The 15,997-nt window shown below is 32.5% G+C and overlaps 1 protein-coding gene across 1 annotated transcript; it reads right to left on the bottom strand.

Moving 5' to 3' along the window:
* Positions 1-2,846: 2,846 nt before the first annotated feature.
* On the bottom strand, positions 2,847-6,812 carry LOC113739910 (uncharacterized). The gene is made up of 2 exons (XM_027267325.2): positions 6,569-6,812; positions 2,847-6,340 (listed from the first exon to the last, which is right to left on the bottom strand). The coding sequence occupies exon 2, from the start codon at positions 6,326-6,328 to the stop codon at positions 3,188-3,190; it is 3,141 nt and encodes a 1,046-aa protein (XP_027123126.2). The 5' UTR covers positions 6,329-6,340; positions 6,569-6,812; the 3' UTR covers positions 2,847-3,187.
* Between the last annotated feature and the right edge of the window lie 9,185 nt (positions 6,813-15,997).

Here is a 15,997-nt window from a genome sequence, read left to right as displayed (position 1 = left end):
TGACAAGTTCTAAGAACCTTATATTTACTATACTAAAGATATATAGGTGATTCTCACACCCAATCACACCTTGCATCTACATTGCAGCATTATTCATAAGCCAATGACAGAGACAACAAACCAATAGTAGTACTAGTACAATTGTCACAAGGACAGTTGAAACCACGCATATGTGAATTGAAAAGAAAGACAGCCTGAATCAGCTCTCCAATAGAGCGTTGTGGAGATCATGATATTTGTTGGTGCACAGCATTGGAGTTTTTTTCTGCATTTAGCCCTGAATATTAATGCACTGTATGCATCACAACCAAGTATTTTCCACCAGACTTGCTGTTCAGAGCATTTGAGAGCGGCATCACAATTGTTTTTGCAACGTTGTTGGAGATTTTAAAGACTCATCACTTGATGAAGATCCAGGAAAACCAAGATGTACCAGTACCGCCTCTCCGACCCTGTTGGGAACCGCCCCAACTCAGGCTGCAGTGAACAGCATTAGCATGATGAATGATGCTGTGAAAATCTTCTTAGTCGTGTTATCAGCCATAATCCCTTGATTGTGAGGATTAAGTTGGAGAGACTAAATTCTTTTCAGTTGATTATGAGCTATAGTTTGGTACCTCGTAGCTAGTTGTATGAATAAAGCCCCAGGGATTATGCAGCTATTTATAGTTGCTGCATCTAGAAATGACAAAAAATTTTGATGGTGGCTCTTTTTAAATCAAAAGAATAAAGTACTATGATAACGCACAAAGGGGCACGAGGAAACCTCGTTTGGAAGTTTCTCCATTCGTGTTGTAGTTGTAGTTGGATTATACTTGTGTATGTTTGGACTACACTCATCTCCTGGTACATAAAATAGCTACGAATGTACCAAAAATACTTGTGAAAGTTTTTAATCTACAAGTATATAAGAATAGCTATATACTAAATTTTTTGCATCATCATACACGAGTATTTGCCTTTATATATTATATTCTATTGATGTTAAAGAATAGTACCTTTCAAAATACAAGTATTGATATACGCAAATAAGTGAAACAGTAGATCTTAAGGTCCAGTTTAACTGATAGGGATATTAGTCAAGTGACCGTGAGATTCTTAGTTTAACTCTCGAGTCTTCTCATTTCCAAGTGATTGCGAGGCACATTTGCCTAATTTTGTTCTTATACCCCATAATTGATTGAAAGTTGTATGTTATATGTGGGCCTATAAGTAATATGATAATTTTTAATAGAAGAACAAGTTATAGACACAATTTTTAGACATTTAAAGTAAATGGATGACAAAGGACTAAAAAGACCAAATTGAATTGAAAAATGCCCGAAACAATTATACTAACTAACAAAAACTCAGATTAGAAATGCTATGCACATGAAAAAAGTTCAAAAATTTTTTCGTTGAAGTGAAATAACAAAATCATATTAATTATCAAAATAGTTGATTGCTTTTATGTGGTTTATTATTGAGATAAAAAAGCTAATCCTTTATGTTAATACACCGGGATACAGACTAGTTAATATATATCAAGGGCAATGTAAAATTTTACTAAATCAACCATCAAGGATTCCTCTATTGTTTCAAGAACAATTTCCAAATCAACTAAAAATTCTTAGGATGATGCAGTTTTTCCTAGATTACACGTTACATAAAAATTGATTAAAAAGTTCAACAACTTTGCACATTGGCTTTTATTAGATTTGAGTTACTTTTTGCAGTATCAGCCCTGATATAATAGGTCCAAGAATTACTACAACAATGGCATGATTCATGTAAATATGGCCCAATTACTCCCGAAAAGAGATGGACAGATGAGATTTCATTTTCAAGTGTTGGACCTTTGATTGAACTTTGCTTATTAATTTCGAAGCACTTAGAAGTTAATTATTTTCCCCTTTTTAGATTAACGCAGAAATCTAATGTGTATTATTTGAAAATATTTTAAATAAATTGTATTATTTTATTATATCAAAAATATAAAAAAAAAATTTATTCACGTACACCAATATTTTAACAAATGCAATACTAATATACTGCCCTAGCACAATAAATAATTTAAACAAATATAACAACCGCATACAACCTTTACAATAGCACAACCATATCTGCCCACGTCCATTATTGATACGTAGTCATGTACTAGAACTATAGGGCATTAATTGTGCACGAGTGCTGAAGCCATGCATGCTGTGACATGCAAATACATGTAAAAGGGGAATAGGTTTGTCCAACCATATAAAAAGGAATTTTTCTTGATAAGATTTAACAACTTGATAGTTATGGTAGTGAATAAGGAGAGGCATTTTCTTTTTCTTTTTTGGTTCCAAAGATAATATTAAATGCTTTTCTTTTTCTTCTAATTTTATAGGTAAGAGACACAAGAACTAAATAGTTACATATAGCAGCTTATTCAATAAGTTATAAAGATCAGTTATAATAATCCATATGGATTGATCCACCTGTAATCATATAAAAAAAATGTAACATGTTTACCATGGAATACTTTTATTAGATAAATGGATTAAGAAAGATATTACAAGTCATGGACAGCTTAATTAAGTTTCAAATCTGTGAGCCTAAGTATAAGATTGACAGGACAGACAAATGCAGCAATATATCAAGAAGTATTTTTAAAATCTACCAAATAATCTATATGCACACCCCCTTATTTGGCTATATTCATAAAGGCATTCCAAAGAAGGTAAATCAGTGTTAAATCTTATCAAGAAAAACTTCCTGCTCACCATCTTTGGCCCAAAAGTTTGTACAAATATATAAAAATTGGAAGTTCCATCCTTGTAAGCAGCAAAAGGGCTCATCAACATCCCAAAACTCCAATAGAATCAAAAGATCAAAAGAGACACGGAAGCTCCTTTAAGATATTAAAAAACTAGCATTGTAAAAAGTTCTAGATAACTAAACAAATCCAGTGCTTTAGCCATGAAAATCTTAGAAGCAGCTCCCTTGCTTAAACAACAAATTACTTGAGTCATCATCTAACAAAGATGTAACTATCCAAGAGAAACACCAGCAGCAAGTGGAGCATTACAAACTATTCTCACACAGAGATGTATCAGAAACAAAAGGAGAAAGAAGAAGCTACACCTCTATGTAAAATATGTTATTGTCGCATGCCCTTAAAAGTATCCTACCTCAACCAGACAAGGGAGAAATCACAGTCTGAAGTAAGCTAAGAGGACGAAGAACCAACCATGGAGCTGATCTTCTGCATAAAAGCTTTGATCTCACTTTCTAACTTTGCTCTCATCTCTGGTGAAAGATTGTTACCTGCCTTCTCCAATGTTGATTTCATCATCTCAAGATTCTTTTTGATAAACAAAAGATCAGGTGGATCACGATTCTGAGGATTTGAACCAGATGGTTTTGCAGGGCTCTTGAGTCCATCCACGGGCAGAAGGGGTGGCACCAAAGGTGTCAATGAAGGGCCTGAAACACCAAGAGAATTCTGCACCTTATTGTGATTGGCACCAATGTCTGGAACTGCAGCAGTAGACTTGTTTCTCCTCCTCCTTTTCCGTGGCGGTTTAGTTTGAGCCGAAGCGGAGTTTGTGTCTGTTGCATTATTTCCAGGTAAGACAGATTCAGCAACATTACCATTCAAATCTGGGAGGTTTGAAGCTTTATCCTTTCTTTTCCTGCGCTCAGGTTTAGCAGCAGCAGACAATAAGGGTGTTGGCTGAAAGCTGTTTAATAGTGATCCAAATTGAATGTTGTTTCCACTAGCTTCTGATTGCCGGGCAATGACTTCTGAAGTAAATGCAGTTTCACCCTGGATATTATTCTGCTGAGGAACAGTGTTCAGGAAATTCGGACCCATTGCTTGCACATCTTTCAACAACTGGACAAATTTAATGTTGTTTCGACTAGGATCAAGCAAGCCTACAGTTCTGGTATAAGCATTCTTTCTAGCTAAATCCTCCGTCTGTCTAATGTTTGGTTCTAGTCCACAATGAAATGCAGTAGTTCCTGGACCCTGGCAATCTTCGGCTGATGAGACTGGGATATTCCCATTCAAGTCTGGTAATCCAGTCGCTTCTTTAATATCAAGTACTCCTGGAACTGTTCCTGCCTCCGGCCGGCTGGGTACTTTTTCACTTTCTGGCATATCAGAACCCACTCCCTGGCATTTAATTACCACTGAACCACTTAATGCATTTAGAGCTGAGCCAGACAAGAAAGTGCCTACTGAGGTTCCATCTTCCTTCTTTGTACGTCTCTTCTTAGGCTTGGCACTGGATGAATTGTGTTCCACTGAATCCTTTCCATTTGTTCCTTCTGAGTCATAATTTGAAGATTTAGTCATTCCATCCACCTTAACTACAACTTCATCACCAATATGCTTATTAGCTATCTCAATGTCTAAAAATGAAAATCTCCTGAAATTGCATAAAAACCTGTTGACTGAACCAGAAAGGTGTCTTCTCTTGGGATGCAAACAATCAAGAGCAGTAACAAGGAGTTCAGAGAGTATTTCAGCCGAAGACGCCTTAATATCCTTCGCTTTGCCAAGCATATCAGAGCAATTAGTAGATCTATGTGGCCCAGCTTTCCGCGATTTCTTATCACCATTTGATTGTCCAGAGTTGCAGTTCATTTCCACATTTTCTTCAGAAGTTGGTGCATCTGCATTGCCCTTCTTGGGGTTTATGTAAGGATAGGATAAGTACTTGCTCTTCCTTCTTTCTCTCGCTTCATTGCCTTTTGCAGATCTGCTATCCATCCTCCGATCATTTTCTCCATCTAAAAGATCATCTTCGGTTCCTTCTGCAGAAATGAAGGGGCTCAACTGCTGAGAAAAGACCTCAGCTTCACCAGTGTCATTCTCCTTTCCATCATTATTTAGGTCTTTGTCCTTTTCTCCCAAATTCAGACCATTATGACCACCATCTTTGGCATCAGCTGGCCTGAGTTGATGCATGGGCAATTGACAATGCCCCAAAGAATGATAAAAGGCTGAAAGACAATTTTGGGTGATGGTTAATTTAATTTTACCAGGCACAGGTGCTCCCTGTGCAATATACTTTACCGATTGTAGAAAACTAGCAGGTTGAAAATGAGATCCCAAAAAAGCACTGGTACCCATTCGGTCCATTGATAAGTATCTCTCCACAGTTTGATCAGCAGACTGAGCAGAAATTTTTTGGTTTTCTTTTAAAGAACAAGAACAGGTCATCTCTGCCTTTACACGCCTACCAATCTCAATGACAGCCCTCTCTAGTGCCCCACGAAAGTTTCTAGAGTTGTTTTGGTGAGACATCTCGTCAAAGTACTCAAGAAAATGCTTCAACTGAGATGAGGAGCACCAAATAAAATTAGCATTTCCATAATACTTAACCAGGAAAGATTCTTTTTTGTGGGAATCTGCAGCACCCTTTGATGAGTTTGAGGGATCAGTAATCATTCCAGGCCACCATAACTGTGTCTTGGTTTTAGCCCATACCAAATCACCAACATTAAAGCTGTTATTTCTATTACATGAATCCTCGCCTGCCGTTTCATTCTTTACATGTACATCTTCACTTATTGACCTATTCTTCATCACATCAAGGAAAGAATCACCAGCTTCTGAAACCTGGGCAATTGTCTCTTCGCCAGATGACAATGCTTCATTTCTTTGGCATGAATCTTCAAGATCAGGTCCGCCCTCTCTCAATGCATGCCAGTCACTGCAGTTCCCTTCATCAGCTTGATTAATACCGTCCATCGGACCGAAAACCTCCACAAACAAAGAAAAACCGTCACCAGAAACTTCAATCTTCCTCGGAGAATCTACTGCCTCAGACTGTTCCATTGCATCATTGCCTTTCTCAACTCCCTCCTCAGTCTCCACCTTTTCAACTCCAATCCCCTTATTCCCCTCAAGAATCAAAGCCTGGCCATTGGCACCATTCATCCCATTATTTTGTGGTTTCCCTATGTTTTCTTGTTGGACATCCAACCCCAGAGAGCCTCTTGTGTTCTGATTTTCTTCAGCAACAAGCTCACTCACTAAAGCTTCCCCTCTATTCACCAGACCATCTAATGTACAACCATTATCACCACCGTCAAAGCTTTTATTTATTTCCGTATCACTTACTTCAACGTCTCTACAATTTACATTAATCCCACCACCGTCTTCTCCTGCAACCAAAACTGAAGCGCTAGAATTCTCACCAAAACAAGGCATCTCATAACCTTCTCGAGGCATTTGACCACAAGGTTTCAGACTTTGACTCTCTTTTAACTGCACAAAACCCCCCTCTACAGCTTTTGAGTCCTTTTGAGTTTCCATTTCAAGAATTTCCATTAAAGGTCTCAACTTTTCCCTCATCAATTTATTTCACTGTCATCCAAAACAGAACAAAATCACAAGGATTACAAAACACATTTTTCACAACTTGCTGCTAAAAGAAACTCTCCAAAAATGCAAAAAAGTCAATCTACAGCAAAAATAAGAAAAACCCACAAAAAATCTATCCATAACTAGTTAAAATCACACGCACATTTATCAAGAAGTAACAGAAATGGACATTCAAAAACCTGCTTAAACAAGAAAAAAAATGTGAGGTACCTGGAGGAAGAACTGAAAACGATACTCATTTCAGAAACTAATTCTCAGGTAAAGAGGAGAGATTCCACTGAGTAAAAGATTGATTCTTGAGGCAAAGGAATAGCTCTTTCTTTTGCCGGGGGATGTGGGATTTTTCTGCAAAGAGCGCACCGGAGTTGAGGCAGAAAAGACAGGTCCAGTAAAGAAAGAGAGAGGGGCTCTTTTGCTGCTGTGCTTGTTCATGTGGTTTGGTTAAAGAAACATGTCCTTTGAGCAACGGCATTGTCTTTGCTGTCACGTGTTTGTATTTTACTAGGATTAGCCCTCCACGTCTCCCTTCAACAAAAATTAAAAATAGAAAAAAGAAAAAGTGAAATTTCTTTTTGATAAGAAAAAATGAATTATTACTTCATTTTTTCCAAAAATGAATTACTACTTCATTTGAAAGGCAAAAACTTAAATAGACTTGGGTTACTAGAACCGGTGATTTAAGTTTTATCACATCTTCAATATGTGTCTAATGTTTAAATGGGTAAGATGATTTGACAAATTTTGAATCACTTGAATCTACGGATGAGATTATAAATCAGGTCTATCCAAGTATTTATTCATTTTGAAAATTATTTAATAAAAAATAGTCAAAACATATTTAATAATTAAATGAACAGGGGCATTTAATTTTGGTGGTGACAGTCTGACACATAAAGATGATACCGAGTTTCTGTCACTCAGCCGAGGAGCATTCTATCGGGAGACAGCATCAAAGGGGATTAAGTAAATAAGGAGCCGCAAGAAATGGAAAAATAAGGCCAAGAACAACCAACTCTTTGATGAAAAAAAAAAAAAAGAGGTCAAGTACAAGCAAAATAAAAGATTTTTTTTGTTGGTTTTCAAAGTATTGTGAGGGTAACGTTTTTAATTTTGATACTGAGTAAGAAAGACGGGAGAGGCCTAGGATAGTTTCTTGTGTGTTTTTCCAATGTTGGTATTTTTAATATGTTTTCTAATATTTCATGACCCATTGTCCACATGGATCACATTAGAATTTGGTTGATAATTATACGATTTTTAAATTAAAAAAGACAATTTAACCAGACAGAAACAAGAAAGGAGAGTGGAGGGAAATGCAAGATGTAGGGAGAAGAAATAGTGTATTATACAATTATTATAGACTTGTACGATTGCTAAAATTAAAAAGATACGAAGCAAGGAAGGAGAGAATAGTAAAGAAAAATACAAAATGTGGAACAGAATTGCACCCTTCAACTATACTTGATTCTTAGTTTGATATTTAATTTTAACATGTGACATTTTAATCCTTAAAAAACAAAATATATCCTACTAAAGTATAAAATTTTGTCACACATTAGAGATTAAAGTACAATAAATATCATACTTTAGGGAACAAAAGTGTAATAAGTGGGACAGATTTTATATTTTAGTGAATAAAATGTCCCACTTTAAAATTTAAAAACTAAAATTGGAATTCGGACAGAGTTGTATTGTACAAAGTAGAATTAACCCAAAGGAGTAAAATATTCTACGCTACAAGCAATGCATGGACTGGTTTTATTCCAAAATCTTTCATTACTCACGTATTTGAATGGGTTAGGGTTTACTATTTCAATTAATTACCATCCTATCAATATCATCCGTTTTTAATCGTTAATTATGATTTTGATAACTTATTTAATCATATATCGTCATTCCTTCCATCATTTAATTGCTCATTCTTAGTTTGGTACCTTTTCATTAGTAGCTCAACTCTTCTTTACAGGTCATTTTGAACTTTGTGGGTTTTGTAAGATGCTCCTCATGCTTTAATTCTTTTATTACCTTTTCTAGTCAACTAATGGAAAAGTTAAGTAAACATCTTGCTTAAGTTTGAATTGTTAATACATTTTAACTTCATGGTTTTAAGTAATTCATCAATAGTTAATCTCCATATAACCCTTTCCTAGTTTTCAAATATGGATGCTAAACTTTTGAAAAGTGGTAAAAAGGCTCTTATTTATTGAATATAATGTTTTGTCTTTTTGTTTATTACTATTCATTTCTACATATGCATCTTAGAGAAACTATTACAATGACAATTTCCAAATTAGGATTCCTTGTTTCTTGTATTTTATGACAATCTAGATTAATTTTGAAACAGTGGGGTCATTCATAACTCCACTAATTATTGAATTTCATAAAGTAATTACTTTTTTAAAACTCTATGCGTTCAGTAATGAAAGTTTTGTACTTCTATACATAGAAAAAGTTAAACATTTTGCTTGGGGAGGGATGAATAATGAAGAACATAAAAAATACAAAACAATGAAGCAAAAGAAAGTATCACAAATTGTAACTCTAAATTCAAAATTTGATAACTAATATTTTAATGCTATGACAAGTATAAACTAAAACACTCAAAATCAAATTTTCTACCATTTTAGTGTTTACCAATGCAAGTGATGATGTGATGAAAGATATTATTTTAGTATCACTCACTCTATAGAAAATTATGGTTGATTTTACTTTTTATAAAAAAAATTATTTTAGAATTCAAGAAAATTAACTGTAATTGGATATTAAGGTAAGAAAATACAGGGAAAAATTCACATATTAACATATTGCATCAAGTTAGAGTGAAAAGAATAATCATCGATTAAGAAAAATTCTTTAAGTAAAGAATAAGTAAAGATTGAAAATATAATATAGGAATTTCCAAAGAAAAAAATTTTAAAATAGCACCTGCCTTGGAATATTTGAAGTTAGAGTTTGGAGATGGATAAGGTAAAGCTGACTATAACAAGTTCGGACTTTTCGTGTTTATCACAATGACATTTTGTGAGCTGTGTATGTCACAATTAGTTACAATTATGTTTTGACTTTTTATGTTGATTTTATTTTCATTTTATAATTTTGCTTTTGTTTTAATTAATATCTTAGTTTAGTTTAATTAGGATTTGATTAACATTTTACCCAATTTAGGAGATTACAAGTTGGTATATCATGTGAAAGTTATGTAAAGAACGGGTGTAAAAGATTATAGTTAATTATATTTGGGAGACAAGAAGGAGGAATTTTATTAATTTGTCATGAGAGGTATACAAAAGTAGGATTTTGAAAAATTTTGGGGCGGTGAGAGGGGGGGAGGGGTTGTCCCTCCATGCCTCTCCTATCTTCATCCTTGCCACTAAATATATTAAGCATCAATTAATTTGTCTACATATATTTTAAGTAAAACTTTTTGTTTAATTTACTAAATTTTGGATAAATTTAAGAGTAAATCTTATATACAATAACGGTGTATACACTATCACGGTTGGATATACCAAACATATGCAAATTTTGAGTTTCAAATTCAAATTCGGATTATGTGTCATGCATCTAATGGTGAAAGTGTATATACTATCAGTGTATAGAAGATTAATCTTAAATTTAATAAGACAAATTAGTGGTGTATGAAATATTAACCTTTATATAATTTCTCTTTATGTTTCTTTATCACTATTGTTCATAAATAGACGACGGGAAATTCACAAATGCATATTCTTCTCTTATTTATGCATATACAGACACTTTTCCTTCTCTCACACATACTTGCACATATTATTCTCTTAACTCGTATATTTTTTCTGACACATTTGCACATAGATAGTCTTTCATCTCTCTCTCATGTCCAAAAACCATCTCCCAAAAGCAAACATATTTAGTTTTATCTTTCTCCTATACATACTTTCTTACAGTGTATTATCTTTAGTTCTCTTTCATACATGTAGACTCATGCACACTTTTTTTCTCTGACATCACACACATTTGAACATATTATATTTTCTAAATTAAATTATGATATAAAAGAGAAAATATATATTTAGATAGTCTTTCATCTCTCTCTCATGTCCAAAAACCATCTCCCAAAAGCAAACATATTTAGTTTTATCTTTCTCCTATACATACTTTCTTACAGTGTATTATCTTTAGTTCTCTTTCATACATGTAGACTCATGCACACTTTTTTTCTCTGACGTTACACACATTTGAACATATTATATTTTCTAAATTAAATTATGATATAAAAGAGAAAATATATATTGATTCAACATGTAAATTAGTTAGTTATACATGTTTTTGGAAAATTTTAGAAAAGGTGACAAAAAAAAATTTGCATGAAATATGTAAATTTTCACTAACTGCTAAGAAGAGATGAGGTACGTTATTTAATAAAAAATAAAAATTAAATTAATTGACAACAATCATCATGCATAGGCATCAATGTTATTTCATTAAATTTTTAGATAAAAGCATTATCTCTAATGTTTGTATGGTCATCCTCTAGGGTTATATATATTTATATATATATATATATAAATGTTACTAGGATGCTCCAACTCTAAAAAGGCCAAATATAATATACAAAAGAAAATTCCTATGCTAATTACCTAGTCACATGCTGCTAACATAACTACCAAATATAATGTAATTAACAAACAAAATGTAGTATTATAACTATCACTTGGTTTAGTTTTAAAAAGTTTCAATGAATTCATACAAAAAAAATATTTATTTTTATATTTGATGTAGTGCCTTTAGCACTTGTAGCTATTAAAGTTCCAAATAACATTTTAGATAATTTTAGAACATGTGAAAATCGAAAGTTTTTCTTAGAATTTCATATCTATTCATCTCATATAACCCCACACTAGGAATTAAATATTTTGTAGTACTGCTATAATATATCTTAGTTATTTGTTCTTAGAGTTTATGAACATACCAAATTTATTTCATTTGATTTCATTTACTAAACTTTCTAAAATGCATGTAACTTAGATTCTCACCATTTTTCTCAGATTACATGTACATGTCAAATGTAGACATGTATTATATTAATTTTATGATAAGAAAGCATTTAAAATAAGGAGTTTATTGCCATTATGATCTTCCTCTTAAAAAATATTTCCAAATTAATGCAATTTCAAATTTATTCCCTTATTAATATATTTGCTGTCATGTGGACTTTAAATATAGAAAATTAATCACGCTTAAACTTTGGCTCTGATAATGATCATAGTTTGGTGTGAACTATAAAAGTTCCATTTTAAAGGAAAAGAGAAATGAAAAAAAAAATCTCTGCATTTTTTTGGCTCATCACAGAGAATCTAAGTCATAATTAACATTAAAATTAACACCAAGGATAGTTAATAGTTGATATCTGGAAAAGTTATCATTATGCATTCTAACAATAAAAAATCATGAATTAACACAATAGATCTCTAAAGATTTCTGTTTATTTGTACGGCAATTCATCATACACATGGCAAGAAAATTTTTCAGTTGCTATGACGATTTAAGAAATTTCCAAATATATTAAGAATTTCCTCAAGGTAGGCAATAAACAATATATAGAGAAGAAGTAGCAAAATTTGAGCTATTGAAAAATAATGAAAAATTCTTCTAATGTGAATTTTAATTAAGCTCTTAAGAGTAGTTATTAACATTTTAATGGGATTTACCTCTCAAGTTCAAAGAAGATAAGAGCGAAAGTTTAAAAGTGATTAGTTTTTCAAATTTAAAGTCCACATGGCAACAAACATATTAACAAGGGAATAAAATTTGAAACTGCATTAGTTTGGAAATATTTTTTAAGAGGAAGATTATTGTGGCAATAAACTCTTAAAATAAGAAAGCAAACTAAAAATAATATAAAAACATACATGTTATATAAGGCACATTATAGTACATAAATAAATAATACTAAATACAACTTTCTATCATATTTCATTAAGATTAGAGTTTTGCTTTTCATTCATGCAAGTAATACAACTTTGATTGTTGGAAATATTTGATGACGGGAAATGTCAATAACTTATTATTTGTTTTTATTTAGTAGTTTCGCAGATTCCACAAATTATACGTTCAGCATGCTAGATTCTTTTTTTTTAAGCAATTTTTTTTAGAGGCTAGTAATATTTTGTTATTTGCACACAATGTTCCTATTTCTTCCACTTGCTTATTAGTTTAACTTAATGAGATTATGAGCCTGTAGATTGATGTTGAAAAGTTTTTGAAGTTATCAAGTATTAATGAGCATAAGGGTAAATTACTCCATGCATATGAGGGATGGTTATACTATCTTAATTATCCTCCACCTTATATGTTGTATGTGCCACTGCTATTATGAATCCTAATATAATTATTGTCAGTATCAATGTCAACAAGAGTTTCATGATGAATTTGTAGAGTTGGCACAATATATGTGAAAGTCTCTTAGTCAAAATTATGGTTTTAAACAAGCGCATGGTGATTTGATGGAAGGATGGATTCCATTTGTCCATAATCAAATACATAATATATAGGAAATACTTCAAAAGAATCGAAAATTTTTACGATGTATATACCAATTTGTAGGAGGAAATGTTGCGATTCCTAAGTTATTTTTTTCAATTGCTAGGAAAGTCTTACTTGTCTATTACAAATTTACAACACCCCGCATGAGATCAAAGGACATCTTATTGTGTAGCAACTGTGGTGGCTCAACTAGCAAATGCAACCCTAGTTGTAGATTCTGACTCTGTTTCGCCAATGCATCAGCGCACTGATTTCCCTCTCTCTATATGTGCGAAAGTTTGCACGACCATGATTTCACCATCCACTCCTTGATTTGTGGAATGATGTTATGATGCGGCTACCACGTGGACTACTCTTAATTAGACCCAGGCTAGTTTTGAAGTCTATTTCTAACACCACCTTTCTTAGTCCCATCTCCCAGGCTAGTTTTAAACCTTGAGCAATCGCCCGCTGCTCAGCCGATATGTTGCTAGCCAAACCCAAATTGATGCAGAACCCTTGTACCATACACCTTTATCATCTCTAACTAACCCTCCTCCTCTTGCTCTTCCTGGGTTATTTGTAGAAGCACCATCCACATTAATTTTAACCGAACCCAATGGTGGGGTTTCCCAAGTTGCGAATACATTTAAGATGTGATTGGATATAACTGGTCATTATTCTCTTATTGTCTTGCTCCTAATCCTGAGACTAGTATTAATCCAATCTCATCAGACATTAAAAGTGATAGAATTTTCATGATGGATGTGTACGTCACATGTGTAAAACTTGAATTTTAAATTCAAATTAATATTATCTATTAAGTATTTAGACTGATAGTGTATACACTATAAGTATATCGATGATTAATTAAAACAAAGAATTATAGATGCCCCAATAATGAACATGTGTTCCTTAGGTAGAAGTTCTAAGTGGAATAAATCTAAGACTATAAACATTCCTGTCTTTGCTCGTAGCTAGCTCTAATACCACTATAAAAGTAAGTAGCGGATATTTTCACAAAGGCATGAAGACAGAGACATTTGTGAAATTGAAAAAATGTTGGATATGCCCAAATTAGAGTAGTTCGGCTTAAGGAAGACATGGTAGGAATTAGTCATGTGTTGTATCTATCAAAATTAGATAGGTCAAAATTATTTGGATATGGCAGTGGTGGTTAAATAGGTGCTGAAATATATCTATCAAAATTATTTGGACATGGAGATGGTTAAATGGGAGGATAGATTACATAGTTTCTATGAATCCAACAGTCAATCAAATATGTATACATAGATTCTATCAATCCAACACTTAGTGAAGTATGTATCTATGAATATAAAAATTTTCAAATAATCATAAATTGATTTTTTTTTCCTGAACTGTGTATGCTTCTAGTTTTCCTTTATCTTTTTGTCTATGCTTCATGAGAAAGATGTGTTTTTGAATAAGTATTAGTGAGGTAAGCACTTAAATTTGGCTTGATTTTAGTGTTTTTGCACAGCTTTGATTTTGGTGAGAAAGTAGAGTGTTGGCCGATTAGGTTCCTTATGTTTCATTGCTACCAATTCAATCTCTCATTTTTACAAAATATTAATGGAATTAATCACATGCATGGCATGTTTACCTTTGAAAGTTACTATTTTGGTCCCTTATATTTAAGGTTCCATCAACCAATTTAAACCCTAATCCATAAAAGAAATTCAATGTAAAACTTTTTTAATGAGAAACTTGAAAGTTCTAATGAAACTGGTACATGCACCACATTTGTACCATTAAAATAAGGAGTAGGGGAAAAATTCTACAAATCCAATTACAATTTTAGTAACTTTTCTCTCCTAATTTTCCAAAATCCCTAATTATTAATGCATTAATTCATAAATTTTGTCTACCCTCTATTTATCTAATTACAATATCCATAATTTTAATATTAACAACACTGAGTGAAAATTCATGAATTTAAAGCCTCTATTACAAATATTAAAAGGCTAGAAAAAGAAAATCGATAGAGTTGTGCTTAAGGCTTGTAGGTTCTTTTTTCTAGTAGTACACATGACCAACTACAATAAGGTTCTATTTTCTCAGCAAGTTATACATTAGATTTATTTTATGGAGACAAAGAATTAACTTAATATGCGATGATATATAAGAGATCCAAATGGTCATATTAACAGTGTTCTTGTGGTACATATGACCAATTCCATTAGAGTTTTTCTAATTTTCTATTAACTTTCTTTCTTTTGTAAAAATGATGGACTAAATTAATAAAATAATAAATAAGAAACCAAATTGGTGAAGATCTCAAACATAAGAGACCACATTCATAATTTTCCTTTTGGTGAAAAAGTAATAAAGAGATTACAAATTCAAAAAATATAGTTGCTGCAGTCTTCTTGACTCTAATCTTTGTTAATCTCTGAATTCACATTTAACTAATATGATTTTGCCTAAACAAAGGCCCATTAGAATTGTTTGCTTTGTTGAAATTTGAGTCTAAATGACTTAATTCCTTAAAACATTCCTTGAATAGGAAAAATAAATAATTGTTAATAGATGAAGTAGACTGGATTCATCTTTCTCTATATAATGAATTCATCTCTTATTCTTGAATAATAGTAATGAAAGATGCAACAAAATATACAGAAGTTTCACTAAGCGAGCTTTTTCTCAGTTTTAATGAAAGTATGTTGCAATGTTGAATAAAACTTTTCAAAATTGTCATACAAAGTCAAAATGACCACATGGTTAAAGTGTTAGAATTTCAACTCATGAATTTGCATCAACTTATACCATGATGAACTATACCTTAAATTGGTGATTGCTGGGATGCACATTGGAGTTTACAAGTATCTTGCTTGGTAATAACCACACCTCGTCATTTTTTTTAAAAATTTTGTCGTAATAGAGACTTCAAATCTTACAAGGAAGAAATGGAAAAAAAAAAAGTGATTAAAAATCACACTAGGGATCCCATGGTCACTTGACCGATATCCCTATCACTTTGCATTCATCAATTAAAACAACAGGCTTTTGCTTATTTATCTATTTTTATGTGGAGAATTAGTGCGATGGGAGTGATGTAATTTAAATTGCAGCATAGTGTCAAAATAAAAGAATAATTGATGGTAGACATAATTGGAT

This window comes from Coffea arabica, chromosome 4e (assembly GCF_036785885.1).
Source record: "Coffea arabica cultivar ET-39 chromosome 4e, Coffea Arabica ET-39 HiFi, whole genome shotgun sequence".
Classification (NCBI taxonomy): domain Eukaryota; kingdom Viridiplantae; phylum Streptophyta; class Magnoliopsida; order Gentianales; family Rubiaceae; genus Coffea; species Coffea arabica.
This window is presented reverse-complemented; position numbering and strand designations above follow the sequence as displayed.